This window comes from Toxotes jaculatrix, chromosome 8 (assembly GCF_017976425.1).
Source record: "Toxotes jaculatrix isolate fToxJac2 chromosome 8, fToxJac2.pri, whole genome shotgun sequence".
In the NCBI taxonomy this organism is placed as follows: domain Eukaryota; kingdom Metazoa; phylum Chordata; class Actinopteri; family Toxotidae; genus Toxotes; species Toxotes jaculatrix.
In genome coordinates this window covers 27779532-27796910 of record NC_054401.1, presented here as the reverse complement: position 1 = coordinate 27796910, position 17379 = coordinate 27779532, and the positions used below count along the sequence as shown (strand labels likewise).

The following is a 17379-nucleotide window of genomic DNA, read 5'->3' as shown; positions in this document are numbered from 1 at the left end:
GCTACCTTCTTTTTATGTTGGGTAAACACAAGATACTGCCTGGTAGCCCCTGTTGGAAATTAAAGGAGATTTACAGGTCTTAGGGCAGATCCAGCCCCCGAAAAACTGACACTAGACTAAACCTGAACCAGATCTCGGGTTTGCACTTCAGAGACTCAGATTGTCTTTGAGTAAAATGAAGTACAGCCCTCAGGTGTGTGTCATTCTGACACGACAACACAAAAAGGCCATTTTCATATATACAACACACGTATACGCACAAATAGTGCAGAAAGCTAACATGAGTTGGAAATTACGGCTGTAAATAGTGTAAATGTAAAATGAGTTTTGTTTTTTTTACTTATGAAATGTTATATGAGAGTTGTAATTGAAGCTGAAGCAGATGAACTCTCAGTTCATAAGAGATGAAAGGAGTGGAACTGTGAGTTGACATCTTAGTGTGAAAAGGAGCTGAAAGTGTTGAAGTGCACTTTCAGCAGTGAAGTGTCATTTTGCCATGTGAGCACTCTGACAGCATCAGGAACGTCAGTTTAAATATTAGAGCTAAAAGTAGATGAATTGTCAGCTGAAGATTGAAGCTCGGTTGGTTGAAAGTCAGTTGATGTACAAGCACGCAGAAAATAAATTAGAGCGTTTGAACTGTCAAATGACATGTAATGAATAAAAGCAGTTTCAGTTACAGTGAGGAAAGCACATGAGATTTCACTTGAAGTGGAATCAGTAGCAGGTGAAAGCAGTTTCATAAATGCTGGTGCGGAAGCAATGAATCACCTTTACTCTTGTTATAGTGACAAAGTTTTTTGTGTACTTGTACACTACTGTTTTTTGTCATATTTTGTGTGTTGGTGGGTTGCAGCTGCTGTGGAGTTTATCTTGCAGTGCATTGTCTTCCTGCTTTTACTTCTATAAGAAATGGAAGGCTAGTCTATGGACACCCACCATGGTTGTTTCTTTTTGTTTTGTTTTTTCTTGTAAGGCTATACTGAGGACTCAAACAAGGACAGTAGCAGGACAATGCAAATAAAACATATATGTGTCATGACCAGCCCCTAAGGGGGTTGTTTTCTGAACCCTTTTGTTAGGTTTTGAACTCTTTTGTGGACATTTGGACCTTTTCTGATTCTTGTTTAGATTGTTAAGGTCTGTTAGTAGTCCCTGTTTTATTTTGAAATCATGGCCCTTGTGTATCTTGTCACAATCTACTTCCTGTCTTTGTCTGGTTTCCCGCCTTTTGAGATTGTCTGCCCCACTCTAATTGGTGTCACCTGTTTCCCATTACCTTGTGTCTATATATTATCTGTGTCTCACTTTGTTCTGGGGAAGTTTGTCTTGTCTCTCGTCTTGTCTCTTGTCCAGTGATCTAGCATTTTATCTCTTGTCAGTGTGTATTTTTTGTTACTTTGTTTCTGGTTTGGTTTTTTGCTTCGTTCTATCTTTTGCTCACTAGAGTAATTTTGTGTTTGCGTTTTGTACTTTTGTTTTTTTGTGCCCTTTTCCCCTTTATGGGTGACTCTTATTTGCTACTTTGTTAAAATAAAAATTATTAGTTTTGATTTTGTCTGTGGAGTCATGCGTTTAGGTCCAAGTCCTTGCTCAGTTGTGACAATATGTCTCCAAGCGTGGACACATTCTGTCTCTGAATTATTAAATTTATTTTTCATCTTTTTAACTTCTTTTTGCTGTGATATGAACTCAGGTGTAAGTGTGGATAAAATAAGCACCTGCACCCAAACGCTAACAGACACAGTCTGACTGACAGTGGAGCCATGACCTGAGTTAGCCAGAAACTCCTTAAGCAACAAAACATTTCTTTCTTTCTTTTTTTTTTTTTTTTGTTGTTCCCTCAAAATAGATGCTGTCCCAAACATGCTAACCTTTGACCTTTAGTGCAGATAAGGGGTTAACCATGAATAAACGCATCATTTCAGACTCGTACTGTATTTCATCTTACATGGTGCAGCGTTATAGTCCGGAGCTCTTTTCATACATTCTTACATTATAATTTTGTTTTTTTCTTTTTTTTGAAAAGGGCCAAATTGTTATGGTCAGAGAAGTGAGTCAGAACATCTCTGAAACAGCACGACTCCCGGTGGGCAGAGAATACAAATCACAACGTGGTGACTGTGTTTGGGGGATGAGCTGGAGCGGGTCTGATCTGTGGCAGCTCCTCCTTAAACTCACAGAAATTAGACAATCTGCTGCGAACGTCTCGGTGATTGATACCACAGGTCACCTTCAGAGTCCATTTAAGTATCACTCTTCCTAGAAATGAACTGTATGTGTATGCAAAAACTATAAAGTCTTTAGCTTTTACAGTGTTCAGCACAAAGCGATCAGGTTTGATGTTAACATGGGACTGTGTAGAATCTGAACCTTCCTCTCTCCATGTCCATCATTCTGCCTGTGTGTCTTTCTGACTGTGCCTGTCTGTCTGTCTGTCTTTTCCTTTGTTGTTTTTCCTCCCATTCAGCTGCTCTACCTCTGCAACGACAGCGGCTGTCTGGATTGGTGGAGAACTAAATTGCTCAGTGTGAGCTCAGTCACGGCTCAGCTCTCCTTGAGATAATGAAATGACAATTAATGGGAAAGCTGTTGCCATTCGCTCATTTGTTCGCTCACTAGTAGAGTAGCAGCATGTGGGGACAGACAGAAATCACTGCAGTCATGACAGACTCTGGAAACTGCCCAGCAATCATTTTCACATGGAATAGCTACTTATACCAGTAAATATAGTAAAATTAAAGTAGAGTCTATCACTCTCTGGCTGTGATTCAAAAAAAGAAAATAGAATTTTGTTATCAAACTTCCAGAACTTAAATCCCACTTTCTCCCTTTTACTGGCACTTCATTTATCGCACATGTATCACTCAAGGTTTAAATGTCAAAAATCTCAAAACATACAGTATTTTTTTTATTTTTTCATATCTGTCAAAAGGCACTGCAGGTAGAGAGTTAGATACAGCTTTGAAGCTATACAACCAGTGTATATCCTTTATTAACCCAGTGACACTTAAGTCAATACATTATTTACCATAGCCAGGGGCCTACACGGCACAGAGCCACCCTGTGTTCTGGCCTACTGAGATAGTCCCTGACAGAACAGCAGGAGAAACATATATTTCCTTGAAAAGAAAGAGTGAAAGCAGACCCTTGGGCATCTCATAAAACGTCTCTCCAACATGTGCTGTGAAGTGGAAATTCTAGCCATCCCAAAAACCACAGGAAAAAAAAAAAAAGATCTATATAATTTCTGGCTGCAGTTGTTGCCCATTAACGCTTTTCCCTCTCTAAGTCAATACACTTGTAGGAATAAATTGCAAATTTATAACCATTATCTCAGTAGAAATAACACTTGCCCATGAAAAGGGAATTATATATATGTGGTTTTGTGTTTTTATAAGACTCCAGGCAAGCATTTTATGTTTTCTCTCTCTAAATACAATTAATTCAACTGAAGGCAAAAGCTAGTAAAGTATGACATGAAATTACATCATCTCTGTTATTATTCTAGTGGGGGATGTGATAAAGCTGTGTAATCTAGTTAGCAAAGTCCCTGTTTGCATGGCTGATCAAGCTAAGCTTCTTGTGAGTGTATTACAATGCAAAAGCTCAGTTAAGTACACAAAATTAAAACAGAACAAAGTTAATGCAAACCATGGAACACACTGCAGTATGGGAAGGTTCAGTGTACCTGGTATTGGTTGGCTTTTGCAAGCTCCTGATTGGCTGATTCCACATTGGACGATGTAGTCTGGATGTAATCTTCAATGCTGTCTGAGGAAACAAAGAGCAAATTTGTTAATGGGTCATTTTCATTTCAGTAATATGCAAAAAAACAAAAAAACAAAAAAAAACTTTGTATACAAAAAAAGTTCAAAGCTATAGTCATCCCTGTCACACAGTAAGTGGACTTCAGTTAGAGTACTGGACATAAAATTAAATCCTAGAGAAATATTTCCCAAGATAAATGATGACTTAAAGGAAATCCAAATAATAGCGAAATCACAGGCAAGTCATTTACACTAGTTGTCCCCGCTGTGTTGCTTGTTTTGGTTAGTTGAGCACATGGGCACAGATTTTATTCTGCTGTTTCTGTGACCACATAGAGGTGAATTCTGCAGCTGTGTGACTGTATGTGGTTATTTGGCCTATGCACCAGGCTGTGATACTGTCGCGTGCATTGGACTGTTTAGTTGCCTGTGTACATATGATTAAAAATGGTTTAGCGGTTATTCTTTCTTTGGTGCATAGTTGTTTATCCCAAACTGCTGAGTCATCCTGAGCTTCATGGAAGGACTGACACCAGACTACTCCTCGGTGTTACCAAGGACCACTGGTCTAATAGTTTACACCATTAAAACAGCAGGGCCTCCTTTAACGGTTGTCAATACACAGAAGTTAATGGGATGAGACAGAGCGTGTTTAATGAACCGGACGGTCCAAAATATTTGGTATCACCACATAATTATACACATATTTACAAATGGCTGACAATAGTGCGAGCGTTATTGATTGTTCTGGTGTTGAGAGAGTCAGAAGGCTGCAACCAGTTCAGAGATGTAAGCAAAGACTTCTCATTCTTTCATGCTGTGATGGTCTCTGATAATTACTGCACGCGTTGAACTTGTAAAAGTTTAACTTTGGAACTTAACAAGAGCAGGAGGTTGGGTCAATGAATTGTATTTACTCCTTTTGGGGAGTTAGAGAAGAGGGATACGTGTTTAGACTCAGCAGCAAATTAAATTATGTTGACTGCCTCTCTGTTCTTTCTTCATGATTGATTGATTTATATAGTTCTTTAAAGAGTAAGTTAACACTAAATCCGCTTTTTGAGTGTGGTCAGTTTATTAGACTAATGATCCTGGTCCCATTTTGGAGTGTTTATTCCAGCAGAAGTTATTTTCCTTTTTCCAGAGGAATTTTGTAATTGTGTCCACTCGACCGCCAAATAAATCTGTGAAGAATTGATGAGTAATCGTGGGACACGTTATTGTAAAACTACAAGGCAGCCTTCACATTTTCCTCCCACTGCCCACACGTCCCTGGGTTTTACATTTTCTAGGGATATTCATGGTCCCCCAGAAAATGATTTCTAACTTTGTGCTACCCTGACTTTATATCTCAACCTTCAGGACAAAACAAAATTTGCACACAAAGACATCTACATTTAATTCACAGATTTCCATCAAATCGAGAATGTTCATGCTCTCAAGAGGATGAGGACTCTTTCTATGATCGTTACTCTAGGGCCTCCCTCAGGCCAAACTTTCAGTGTCGTTCCAAAGGTATTTCATACTCAACATTATTTATGAGTCTGAGTTTGATTTATTGAAGCCTCTAAGGCGAGAAACTGTTGTGAGGACCCATTGAGATTTCCAGCGCCACCTTCTGGACCAATTCATTCATACATTCCAAATACCAGATAAAGACGGATTTGCATAGATGATAATATGAGCTCGGGAACAAGCTCCCAGCATGTCCAGCCCCAGAAGATTTTAATCACCCTGAAAAACAAAAGCATGTACTCCTCTGATGTGTGCGAATGAATGTTTTTAACACCTCTTTTGTGTGGTGTGCCAGAGTTTGTGTCTGCCTGCTAAACCAACCTTGATGATTATGTATCTTGACTCACAGGCTTTAATATAGTGGGTCCTTAGCCAGCATGAAAAAACCATAAAAGCACTAATCCTTCCTTCTTGAGACTATTCATTTCATTGTATTACCTGCTGCTTTTGCGACAAACGCCTCCACAGCAGAATCACATTTTATTCATATCCGCCACTACACCAAGAAAGCCTTGTTAAAAAAAAAAAGGCCAAAGGCAATTTCAGTGCATCTCTTTTTAATGGGGAGAGGTCCATTACTGCATGGCTCTGTAATGATCAGATTGGACTTCTGCTGTGGTATAATGCTGTGAAATCTGCAATCTTCCACAGAGTCCTCTTCCATCTCTCCGTTCATCCATTTGGGTGGGAGTACACTGTGTTCCTTCACCTTCCATGTCCAAAATACCATATCAACAGTCTTTCGCATGGAAATGGTGGAAAAGCTCAGTGTAGTTCATGCATGTCTGATTATCCTGAACAAGCATGAGATGTAGCAGAATTCACAAATGGAAGAAACTGATACTCTTGAGTGTGATGGAAGGAAGGGTTCACTTCATTCTCTATCTGACTGAGGACATGACATGAGGAATGCGTTGAGGTGCACAGTGTACATGTTACCTTAATTATGACTTTTTTTTGAAATTCATGAATTAAAACTCCTCTTGAAAGTAGTGGTATTTCCCCAGATCTTCGATTCAGTGCTCCCTTGATTCTGTGTGTTGCTCCTAATGCAACGTCAGCCCTTCTTCCATCTTGCTAAATTCAGTATTGCTCATTTCTACAGCACTAATGCACTAATTCTGTCAGTACAATAAAAAGATCCATACAATGATACCATGTCCAGTAAGGTTAAGAAATTGCAATTGTAAGAATCTGAACTCAGAATGAAAATTCACACTAAATTGTGAATGTAGATGGGCTTGTGTACTGCTGTGTATGGATAAAATAATGAAGCATGCTGCAGTTTTATCTTTAGTGGGAAACACCTGCTGTAGAGTGACATCACTGACTGGGGTGTGGCCACAGGCAGAACATGCTTGGAAGTTTGAGAACGCTCTGACTCAGCCCGACTCTAAAGGGTATTTAAAGGGCATCTACGTTAGCCTGATTGAAGGCAGCAGACAAAAGGACACTCTACAACAAAAAGGCAGCAATTAGCAGAAGTTATTGCTCCCCATTCTCTCCAGAAAACATCACCACACACCCACACACACACACACAATGTCTGCACTTAGTCTTCACACCCAAAAGTTTAGCACTGTAAAGCAGGAATATGCACATTTAGCTCATTGCTATTGATTTAATGTTTTGTGTTATAACCTTTGCCAGTGTTGTCTTAAATATGACAACACACACAGTTCTATGAGTGATCTTGCCCTGTCTTTACAGGAGAGCTAAATAATCTTTTTTTGACTCATAATTTCTTATGTACAAGAACCAGATTAATTTTAAAAGAGAACACTTTAGTAGCATAACACTGTAAATGAGGCTGGTGTGATCAACATGGTCGAGGACTTGATGTAAAAAAAAAAAAAACATCTTGTCAAAGCTAGCATGGCTCCAAATGAGTATTAACCTGCTGCTGAAAACAGTCGCCGACAAATTCACTATTTCCTCCTGTTTGAGTAACATTTATTAAAAATTACAGCGTCAAAATGTTTGAGGAATTTACTGAGCATTAGTTTAAAAAAAAACATTAGCAATACATTTGTCAGGTTTTTTTTTTAAAGATTCACATCTTCGGTGGGAGCCAGTGGGTTTGGAGCTGAGTAACACAGACAGGGTAAGCAAGTCAGAAAGTCCTGAGAGACAGATTATTATTTTTATGATTATGATTTTGTTTTTCACGGGATTTGTCAACAATAAGAAACATATAGAGTAACACCAACCTTATCTTTTAAAGACGTCATTGGGAACAATAAAGATTAAAGGGTTAAATTAACCTTCAGTTTATTAATTTGGCTTAATGTGCCATAAAGCAAGCTGTAGATGAACTGATTATCCTCCAGCCACTGTTTGAGGTTCTGCAGCACAGATTACAACCAAAGATTCATATTTGCAAAGTTATCTGTTTTTATCACACCTTTCACTTTCTCTCAGAATTGATCTACAAACCCACACAACATAATATTTTTCAGGTATCTCTGTTTGTCTGCATCGCTGTTTGACATTATTAAGAAAAAGTCAATTCTCCAGTGAATGTTCATGATGGAGTTATACGTAACTGATGGCACATTTGTGACCCAGCAGCAAAGCTTCTATATCTGCCCTAAATCTGTGTGCTAAGTTTCATTCTTTTTGCCAAGTCTGAATCACTGCGGGGTGCAGAGAGCCATTTACAGATATCAGGGTGTCTAAATGGATTTTCTCTACCCGGCCACTGTCTGTATAAACCCACAGCATTTTGCTTCTCATCAAAGAATCTGCCAGTGTGGCAGCAAGGTAGAGCTTAAAAAGTTTCTTTAGCCCAGGAGAATTTTTGAGGTCATGTTACTAATCAAGTGCATCAACATTTTCAATGCTGACTGAGTCAGGGACAACAATGTAAGCAAAATTCAACACACACACACACACACATACACACATACACATACACACACTGAACATGCAAACAAATTCTTACCTATGGTGTCTCCTTGTTCGTGGACCATAGAGGCCAGATCCTTCATGATTTGACTGACGTCCAGCATGTCTCTCTGTGGAGAAAACACACAATGTATAACTGTCTGTTTCCACCCTCCTGCACAGATGTTTTAGTCTTTGAAAATCAGAGAGGAACATAAAGTTTATGCACCTCTCTGTTCTTCTAGCAAAACAAAGATGGACGACAACCAGCTGCTTGCACTGTTTACATGCAGGGGCTTAAAAGGCCAAAAAGAAAAAGAGAGTTTGGTGAGGTCGTGGATGGAGAGGCATGTAGGACTGTGGAGCTTACAGAGGGAATTAGACATGAGTGAACTTTGTAAAACAAAGCAAACTAAAACAAAGACCAGTACATCTCCCCTGGGCTGTCTTTGAAAATGACTGGCAGTGACTGGATCTGGAATCTTCAATTTACATAGATTTACACAGATTATATTATTTGAAATGCAGACTTCAACACCACCTGACCCAGACTAGAACAGACCTGTTCCAACCATCACCACACCCAAATCATATTCCTGTGTGTCCATGTGTTAAGATGAAAACGCCTCTGCCGAGTGTCGCAGTGTAAGACGGTTTAACATTGAGAGCTGACGTTAAAGATCCATGTGAGTTCTCAAATCAGATAGAGTCAGTTTCAGTTTGCATGGAGAAGGTATAACATAGCAGAAATCTCTCTGCTGAGTAAAATCTGAGCTGTCACACACTTTCATGCACAGGCACACACACAGTTGGTGGGTGCATTGCTAGCTAGCTTACAACAAACACCTGTACAGGCAGTATAATGGCTGTTTGGGGTGGTTAAACAGAGACCACAAACCACAAGTAAATTTGTATTTGGTGAATTGTTTTCACCAGAAGTGGCTCCAAACCAAAATGGGCTTGTAAAAAAAAAAAGCTTTAGTGTTCCACATGGTGCAGCAGCTGCATTGGTGAACCAGCCGATGTTTTTTTTTTCCAAATTGGTTGTGAATTGGCATCAATATATTTGTCATGTATGCACTTTTATATATTTGTCAGGTGTGTTCTGTGTGAACTGTGGGTTGGTTGTGAATGTCCAGGTGCCAGATGTCTGGTTTGGGAAACACACAATTGCTTTGTGCAGCGGTGAAACAATGCAGGTGAGAATCAGCACCTGTAAGTCTGAGGCCAGAAAACCAATCACCTCTTTGGGCTGGTTGTTGTCTTCATTATCAGTTATTCTAATGATTGTTTTCTTGATCAGTCAATTTATTTGTTGTCTTTAAAATGTAAGCAGCAAATGGAAAAAACAGGACACATGGCAATGTCTTGTTAGTCCAAACCCTCTGGTTTCATTTTAGATTTAGTTTATTATTATACAAGACAAGGAAAACAAGGCAAGAAAAAAAAAATACTCAAACACTGCAGATGATGTTTCTTTGTTTTCCTTGATCAATTATTAATTGATCTGAATTGTTTCCTCCTTGTTGTTACTAAAGCTCTCCTTCTTTGTCAGTGTTTTGGTTTAAATTGTTAAAAGAAAAAAATGAAATCTTAAAATGTCAAAATAATATAAGTATGGATTAAATTTTGTACTGTCTTGTTGTTTCTAAATGCCTTCATCAGTTCAAGTCCTAATTCTAAAAAATGTCATGTCTTTCATCCATCCGCTGTTATCTTTGTAGAGGCACAGGGCAGTCACTTCTCACATGCAATTTCATATGGACTTGTGAAAAGAAAAAAAAATCTAATATCCTGTCCCTTTAATTGACAAATTCAGTGGATTTGTGTTTAATCCTAACTGTTGTGAGCTTGGGTAGACTAAAAGTTAAAAAAAAAAAAAGCAGTTCAAATTTTTTTGTTCAATTATTTCTCTGTCAGGGTCCAGAGCAAACTAGTGCAGCTATGGTTGACCGCAGCTAATTCTCCACAGTCTCCCAGCTTTGAATCTGCTCAGTGTTTCAACTCAAAGCAATATGAAAGCTTATAAAACCTCTGTCTATCTCCTGCTCACAGGTCCCCCCTTTCCTCCATTATGGCTCTGTGCAATCACAGCTGCGTTTGTGTAGCCTTACCCACTGGGCCATCCATCACAGGTGGCGGAGATTGCTGTGGAAACTGGCAGCCATCCTGCCACTTGGCAAAAACCATTTGAATGGAGCCAAAATAGCCCCTGGCAAACATTGTGATGCTAAAGACTTTTTTTTTTTTTTTTCGCATTTATCTTTGGGCAACCCTGTCTATCATGCTGTAATAGAATAACAAATTTATTTTACCTGGCAAAGCATTTAGCAATCAGGCCTCATTTCATCATAATGACAGAACAGTGTGTAACCAATTTAGAAAATAATGTGTGGAAGTGAATTTGAATAGGCCAAGAGAGAGAGACACACACACACAGAGAAGGCAGAGATGTGATGGGTTGGGACCCGTGCCTGAGGGCTGAGTGGGTGGCCAGGCTTTGGGCCAACACTGTGCCCTTTTCCATATTTCATGGGCTTTAAATTCTGCTCATGGCCAATCTAACAGCCACTGGATACTGGCACTGGGCTCGGAACCAGGACTGGAGATCTTTCTCTAGGTTTTTCAACAGATTTACTACAGGTGGTTTCCTTGCCACCCAAGGCAAGTATATCAACACTGATACTTCAGTTCCTGTCTGGACCTGATCAGGTGCAGGAAAAGAGGCCAAGGTGTCTATAAGGTGTCTCTGACACCTTCAGTTAGATTCACTTGGTCTGGACTACAGATTATACATTGGTTGTCCTCAGTCAGTCTTCACACGTGGTATGTCACAAATCCACAACAGATGCTAATTATAAGCAGGTTTTTAGGATGTAGTGTGTTCACGCTGACAAAGTGACAAAATGTCATATACTGAAACCAGACAGAAGGCATACCAACCATGGATGATTACTGAGTGTGCTGCTGATGGATACCATTCACCCACTATGCAACAAAATAAATGAAAAAAATGTGGAAAGTACAGAATCTCAGTAAAAACTGCTAAAACAGTAAACTACAGTAACTGATTTGTAGTACACAGTTTATAGAATTAGTATGTAGCATATATATATTTGGCAGACAGCTACAGAGTTATTACAAACTAACCAAAAGGTGTAAACATTGTCATGTCAAATGACAGGTAGCGTTCTCAGTGGCATATTCGGCATCATCAGTGTTATTACATGACTGACTAAGGCCATCTACACCTGTCTCTATTGGCCAGATCACAAATCTGACTACAATCCATCTTAGTTTTCCCAGGCTGCATGTAAATCAGGGTCGACACCTGAAAGTGTTTGGTAAATGCCAAAAAAACACCGTAAGATGAAGAACCTCTGCACTTTACAGCAATAATAACAACAATAACACTTCAGCAAGTGTCAGCTAACCACTAGCATTAACCTCACAAGAGCACATGCATGAATCATATTCATGAACATTCAGTCAACTGCAAGTGAGACAAAAGTTTAGGCTCAGTGCTCTTTGGACTTGATCATGTGGGTATAAATAGCTGGAGAGGTTTTCCTTGATGCTTTAATGAGACGGAGAACAACTGCTAATTTCAGTGTAACTTTAGCTGCTGTTGTCATAAGAACAGAGGAGACAGAGCATGGATGGATTAAGAAACTCACACAGTGAGTGTATATTTCCACACACTGCTGCTGACAGACTTATACTGTGGGAGGAGGAAAGATATGCTCCTCGGAGAGGGATGCATTAACACATCTCTAACATCTGGCTAGGAATGCATCTCAGACCAGAACTGGTTTGAGACGCATTCACGAAATTTCAGTCAGTTTCGAATGATTCTGGGATTGATTTACACGTTGCTTTTTTTGGAAAGCTGTCCAAGACGCATGAAGGGAAAATGGAGTCTTACAGCAAGTTATCCTGAACATTACTGCACCTTCTGTCTTTGCTTATTCTTTTTTTCATCTTTAGGATTTATTTTTTTTTATCGTTATTGTCATTATTTTAGCCTGAACTGTAACTGGACATTGATTGTCATGAATAATGATGGACACCTATGTCATTAAAATCAGGTGCCTAACACTGTAAAGTTATGAGGAGTAATTACATTTCACTTTATTTTGCATGAGGAAAAATCCTCACACTTACATGCTACACACATACACTCAACATAATACTAGTACTGGGTAGTTCCTCCATTTGCTCTTAAACAGCCTCAGTTCTTCGTGACTTAGATTCCACAAGATGTTGGACAACTTCCATTGCCGTGCTGGAAGTAGCCAGTATGAGACTGTTGACTGATTGCATCACACCACCACCACCAGCCTGGACTGTTGACACAAGGCAGGTTGGGTCCATGGATTCACTCTGACCCTACCATCTGCAGCCTCAGCAAAAATCCATCAGATCCATCAGACCAGGTTATGTTTTTCCTGTCTTCATCTGTCCAGTGTTGGTGAACCTGTGTCCACTGCAGCCTCAGATCTCTATTCTTGGCTGACAGGACTGGAAGCTGACGTGGTCTCTGCTGTTGTAGTCCATCCACCGCAAGGTTCATCATGTTCAGAGAAGCTTTTCCGCTCTGCACAGTAGTACAGAGTGTTTATCTGAGTTAATGTAGCCTTTCTATCAGCTCCAACCAGTCTGACCTCTGATCTGCTGCTCATTGGATGGTTTTTGTTTTAGGCTCCGGTCTGAGTTAAACGCTACAGACCGTTGTGTGTGAAAATTCACATCAGCCTCCTTGTTGTCATTCTGGCTTGAAGAAGTCAGGAATGTTTCACAACTAAAATATCACCCTTTGTGAAATGAACTACAGATACACAAAAGTGCCAATGAACCAATTGCAAATTGGCAAATTGTATGTAAAGCCTCCATCTTTGACAATTACATCAAGCTAAATTTCACTGTTAACTTTAATACACCAAATTCAGCAAGTTTAAGAGTCGTATACAGTTTGGTGGTTTCACTTGTATCAAATTGTTACAAATTCTTAACATAAAAACACAACAAAAACAACTAACTTAGAATTAATTTCCAAGGCTATCAACAAGGGAAACCATCTTGGAACCATGCATGAATGCTCCCCAGAGAATAATAGGAGGTTATTCTATTGTTGCAATTTAGCCAACATGATGTGACTGCAGCATTACAGCAAGCTGAGCTTAATTTTCTCAGCACTGTAAGAAATTCTCTTTCATATCTTTCCTTTAATACGTTATGTTTATCATCAAACTCAAGGAAAACTGGCAAGAAAAAGGGGGGGTTCACTGAGCTGACCCTGATCTCACCTCCCAGTGAGGCACATATGCAAAAAAAAAAAAAATTAACTTCCTATACAAGAATCAATAAAATGTCACAGAACTTTTGTTGCATTCCTCAAACTCGTATGATGCGGCCAACGAGTTAAACCCATCCTCAGCGCTAACTCTCACCTCCGCTGGTCCTCTAACGCCTCCTGTCAATCCGGCTGCAGTTGTTATTGTGTGTGACTGATGATAGAACATACTCGAACAAATGAAAGGCTGCAAGGGTCTGTATATTTTCATGAGACTAAAATGTCAGACTGCGATTCAGACATCTGTTCCATCTGACACCGGGGCCACTGCGGAGACAGCGAAAACGCAATTAAACTTGAGGCCAAGATAAAAAAAAAAAAAAAAAAAAAAAAAGCAAGCCACAGAAACAAACCTGCCGGCAGCATCTGATTGACACCTCAGTCACCGGCGCTGCATGCCTCGCATTTCTCCAGTCATAAGGATTTGTCTGATACTAGCTGATAGGAACACTTGTGGGAGAGATTGCAGCTCGATCCAAAGCTTTGCAACCTGCAGATCGTCTGATAGAAGATGAGCAAAAAAAAAAAAAAAAAAAACCTCCTCTTTCCTTTTACTTTCATGCTCGTATTACCCAGAGACTGTTCTATTCATCCACACAGAAATCGGTTTCAGATTCAGTGAGCATCCCCTGTGTCACTGCTTTATTCTGATTGTGACTTGAAAATCATCCTTAACAGTAAAATTTGGCGAGGCATAGTTTGATACCTTACAAGGTACAGCACAATGATTTACGTGAGCAGCAGCGATTAGAGACAGTGCTGCACACAGTACCTGATTCTCCCAGTGAGGCTTTCATGCAAAGATCGCAAGCAGCAGCACTCATGCTAAAATGTCAACAACAATGTCTTAAACTGCAGACCAGTGCTGAGACAAACAGGTCCAGTGTGGAGGTTTCCTCTTGTGCCTGCAGAGGGAAGTGTGGCACAGCAGAGCACTCCTATCAGCCTCTTTTAAGGTGAAACAGCTTCAGTAATAAGAGCTGATTAAGAATGCAAGTCAGCCACGGGGAGGTAAAGCACTGATAGACAGCAAGAACCCTGAAGAGGCGTCTGGGAGATTTAAGGCGTTTTCACACCTTGTTTGCTCTGAGAAGTTACTTGGAACTCTGAAGTGCTCTCTCCCACTTAGTTTGCTTCTTTTGGCCAAATGAGTGCACAGCAATCAGAGTGAGACCTCGCTGAGAGAGGAGTCTCTCACTACATTCCACAAAACCAAACTGAGGACTCTTCTGGACTGTGAACGTGATCTGACTGTGATCGAACTACAGCAAATCTGTTCGTGTGATTACATTCATATCGCATAGAATAAGAGTGGTGTGACCTACGTGACAAGTCTCACATTTAGAACAAGGTTTCTCAACCACTGCCTGCCTGTAAGTGTGTTTAGAACAAAGCCTGGAGTTAGAGGCTGAATTACACCACTTAAATCACCACAGTATTTTAGTTCCTGTGTTGTGATTTGCACTTCAGCCTGTCAGCTGTCAAATTCAGTTGCTATGCGCTTCACAGTTAGCAGCACTTAACAGCACGAGTCACATATATACTTAACATTTAATTCTAATTAATTAACAAATATTAATAGCACTCCTATAAATCTTCTCCATATAAAGTGGTGGATTTCAGCTTTATTGTGAATGGAGAGTATATTCAAGCACCAAAGCTGAATTTAAATAAATATAGAACGAGATGGGATTTTTTTAAAGGAGCATTCCTCTGATTGTCCACATGATGGTGAGTTTCCTGCTCAGCCTGTGAAAACTTGTATGTTTTCCGTGCATGGCTCTGGAGGAACTTTTTTTTTTTTTTTTTTTTTTAAGTCTGAGAAAACAATCTTCATAGTGCTACTGTTTGCATCATGGGAAATGCAGGACTTTTTTGGATCTTCGATCATACCGCTGGCTAAAATCTAAAATCAGCTTTATACAAATGCAAAACAAAGTTAATGGAGTAGCACTTTAATTTGAAGACCCCAATTTCTGATGAACAGCTACAGCCTGAGTATCACAATTTAATTGTTATAGCCACTTTTTTATTCTGGACTAAAATTAATCAGCTTCATTCACCAATTTTATGTGTCTCCTGTAAAGACTTATGAGAAAAATATTTCACATTTAGTACAACTAATGGCATACTCATTGCTCCTGGCCAGTTTTTTTTTTTTTTTTCACATATCTCAGTGTTTTAATTTGTCTGTGCTTCCAACTAATGATACTATGGATCTGATAGTTAAAGTTTGTTATTAGCCTATTAGCCATATCATTGCTTCTTTTTCCATCCAGATATTTTCTTCTATTCTTCAAATGCAGAAAATAAATTGTAATATTGTAAATATATTGTCATTGTTCTTAATAAAATATTGTATTTGCAATTGAAACAGTAAACACTGATGTGGTGAAATCGACCAGTGCAGAGCAAACAGAGGAACACGTGCTGTGCTGTGTTTTACGGGGTAAGTTGCTGTGTGTCTCAGGTGTAGTCTGGTTTAGGAAGCACATTAACTGACTCCGTCCTGACAGTTGTGATTCGACAGTGCACAGTGACGTATCCACACTCCACAGGCACTTTAGTCATCATTCGCTGTCAACGCTTGTCATTTCAAGCCCGGTCTGTTTTCACTGCATTCTGACAAATCCATAGCCCGCGAGGACGGGGGGGAGGAGGGGACGGGGGAGGGGGAAGGGGATCTCTTCACCATGTGTTGAACAGTGCAACTCCGTGCTCCCCATCAATCCTGAATATAGATCAGTTTGCAGCCTTAGATGAACTCAAGCTGAACAAAAGCAACATTTTTCTGTAAGAATCCAGACATCTTATCGGTTTGGATCACACCGTGGGGCTGTTACAGAGACATGTTTTCCAGATGCACTAATTTAGATGCAGAAGTGTGTGAACACACTGCACTCGCATTCATATGGCTATTGACAAGAAATCCTTGTGGTGTTGAGCCAAACAAAAGAGTCACCCTCTCCTTAACAGTAGCAGTGAGCGCTCCATCCTGACAGAGATTTCTCCTCCAATTTGCAGTATGATTTCTTGCTGTACAGGCTGTCAGTGTTATGAAACCCTTCTATCATATTACATTTAAAAGTTACCTCAACTCAGCTGTCTCCTCTTTATAGTTCCCTATATGTGCATCACTGTGAAGACAGAGACCCACTGGCTTTGCTATGTCATTGAGCAAAGGAACATCAAAACAAATGGGAGGACACCTTCAATACAGCAGGCGCAGGGTAATTACTCTGCATACTGAGACACGGGCCGACCTCTCACCTCTGTTTTGTTCGGCATACATTTCCATATTACAGGTGTCTTCCTCTCTCTGATTGAATCTGAACTCTGTCACTTCATTCAAGTACACCTAACAGGTATCAGCATCAGCTCTGGCTCTCAGCAGCCTTCAACCTGTACATTCCCAGAGCATGGTGAGAATTTCTTGCATTAAGAAATAGAAATAGAAACACTGAGTTCAAATCTTTTTTTTTTTTTTTTTTGCCCTGGTCTCTGCTCTTCTTATATTTTCATTAGCATTTTTAGATTTAACATTTAATCCAGCAGTCACTGCTGTCCTTCAGGGGAAACAGAAACAAGCCGTTTCAGTCCGTTAGGAGAACCACTATCATTCATCTGGTGTTTTTGTTCACCTTCTGAATGTGAGTGACTCCTTTCACATGAATGGTCACAGTGTTTTAAATAGCCATTGCTCTCATAACATTTCCAGGTCTCACTTCAGGATACCTGGCCTCAGTAAGTAATACACTGGCACTGTTGGGTGAGTTGGAAACCAGTGAAGGATAAAGTTTGTGTTTATTTTTAAACACTATGAACTCCAGCTGGTTGCAGAGGGGATCTAAGTGA

The 17379-nt window shown here is 39.8% G+C and overlaps 1 protein-coding gene across 2 annotated transcripts in view; it reads right to left on the bottom strand.

The window, feature by feature from the left end:
• Positions 1-17379, bottom strand: part of tsnare1 (T-SNARE Domain Containing 1) — a 120465-nt gene that overhangs the window by 36765 nt on the left and 66321 nt on the right. For both annotated transcript variants that reach the window (XM_041044948.1, XM_041044949.1), the window contains exons 9-10: positions 8230-8302; positions 3692-3774 (exon numbers count right to left, since the gene is read on the bottom strand). In XM_041044948.1, coding sequence (XP_040900882.1) covers positions 3692-3774; positions 8230-8302 — 156 coding nt within the window. The remainder of the gene's footprint in view (positions 1-3691; positions 3775-8229; positions 8303-17379) is intronic.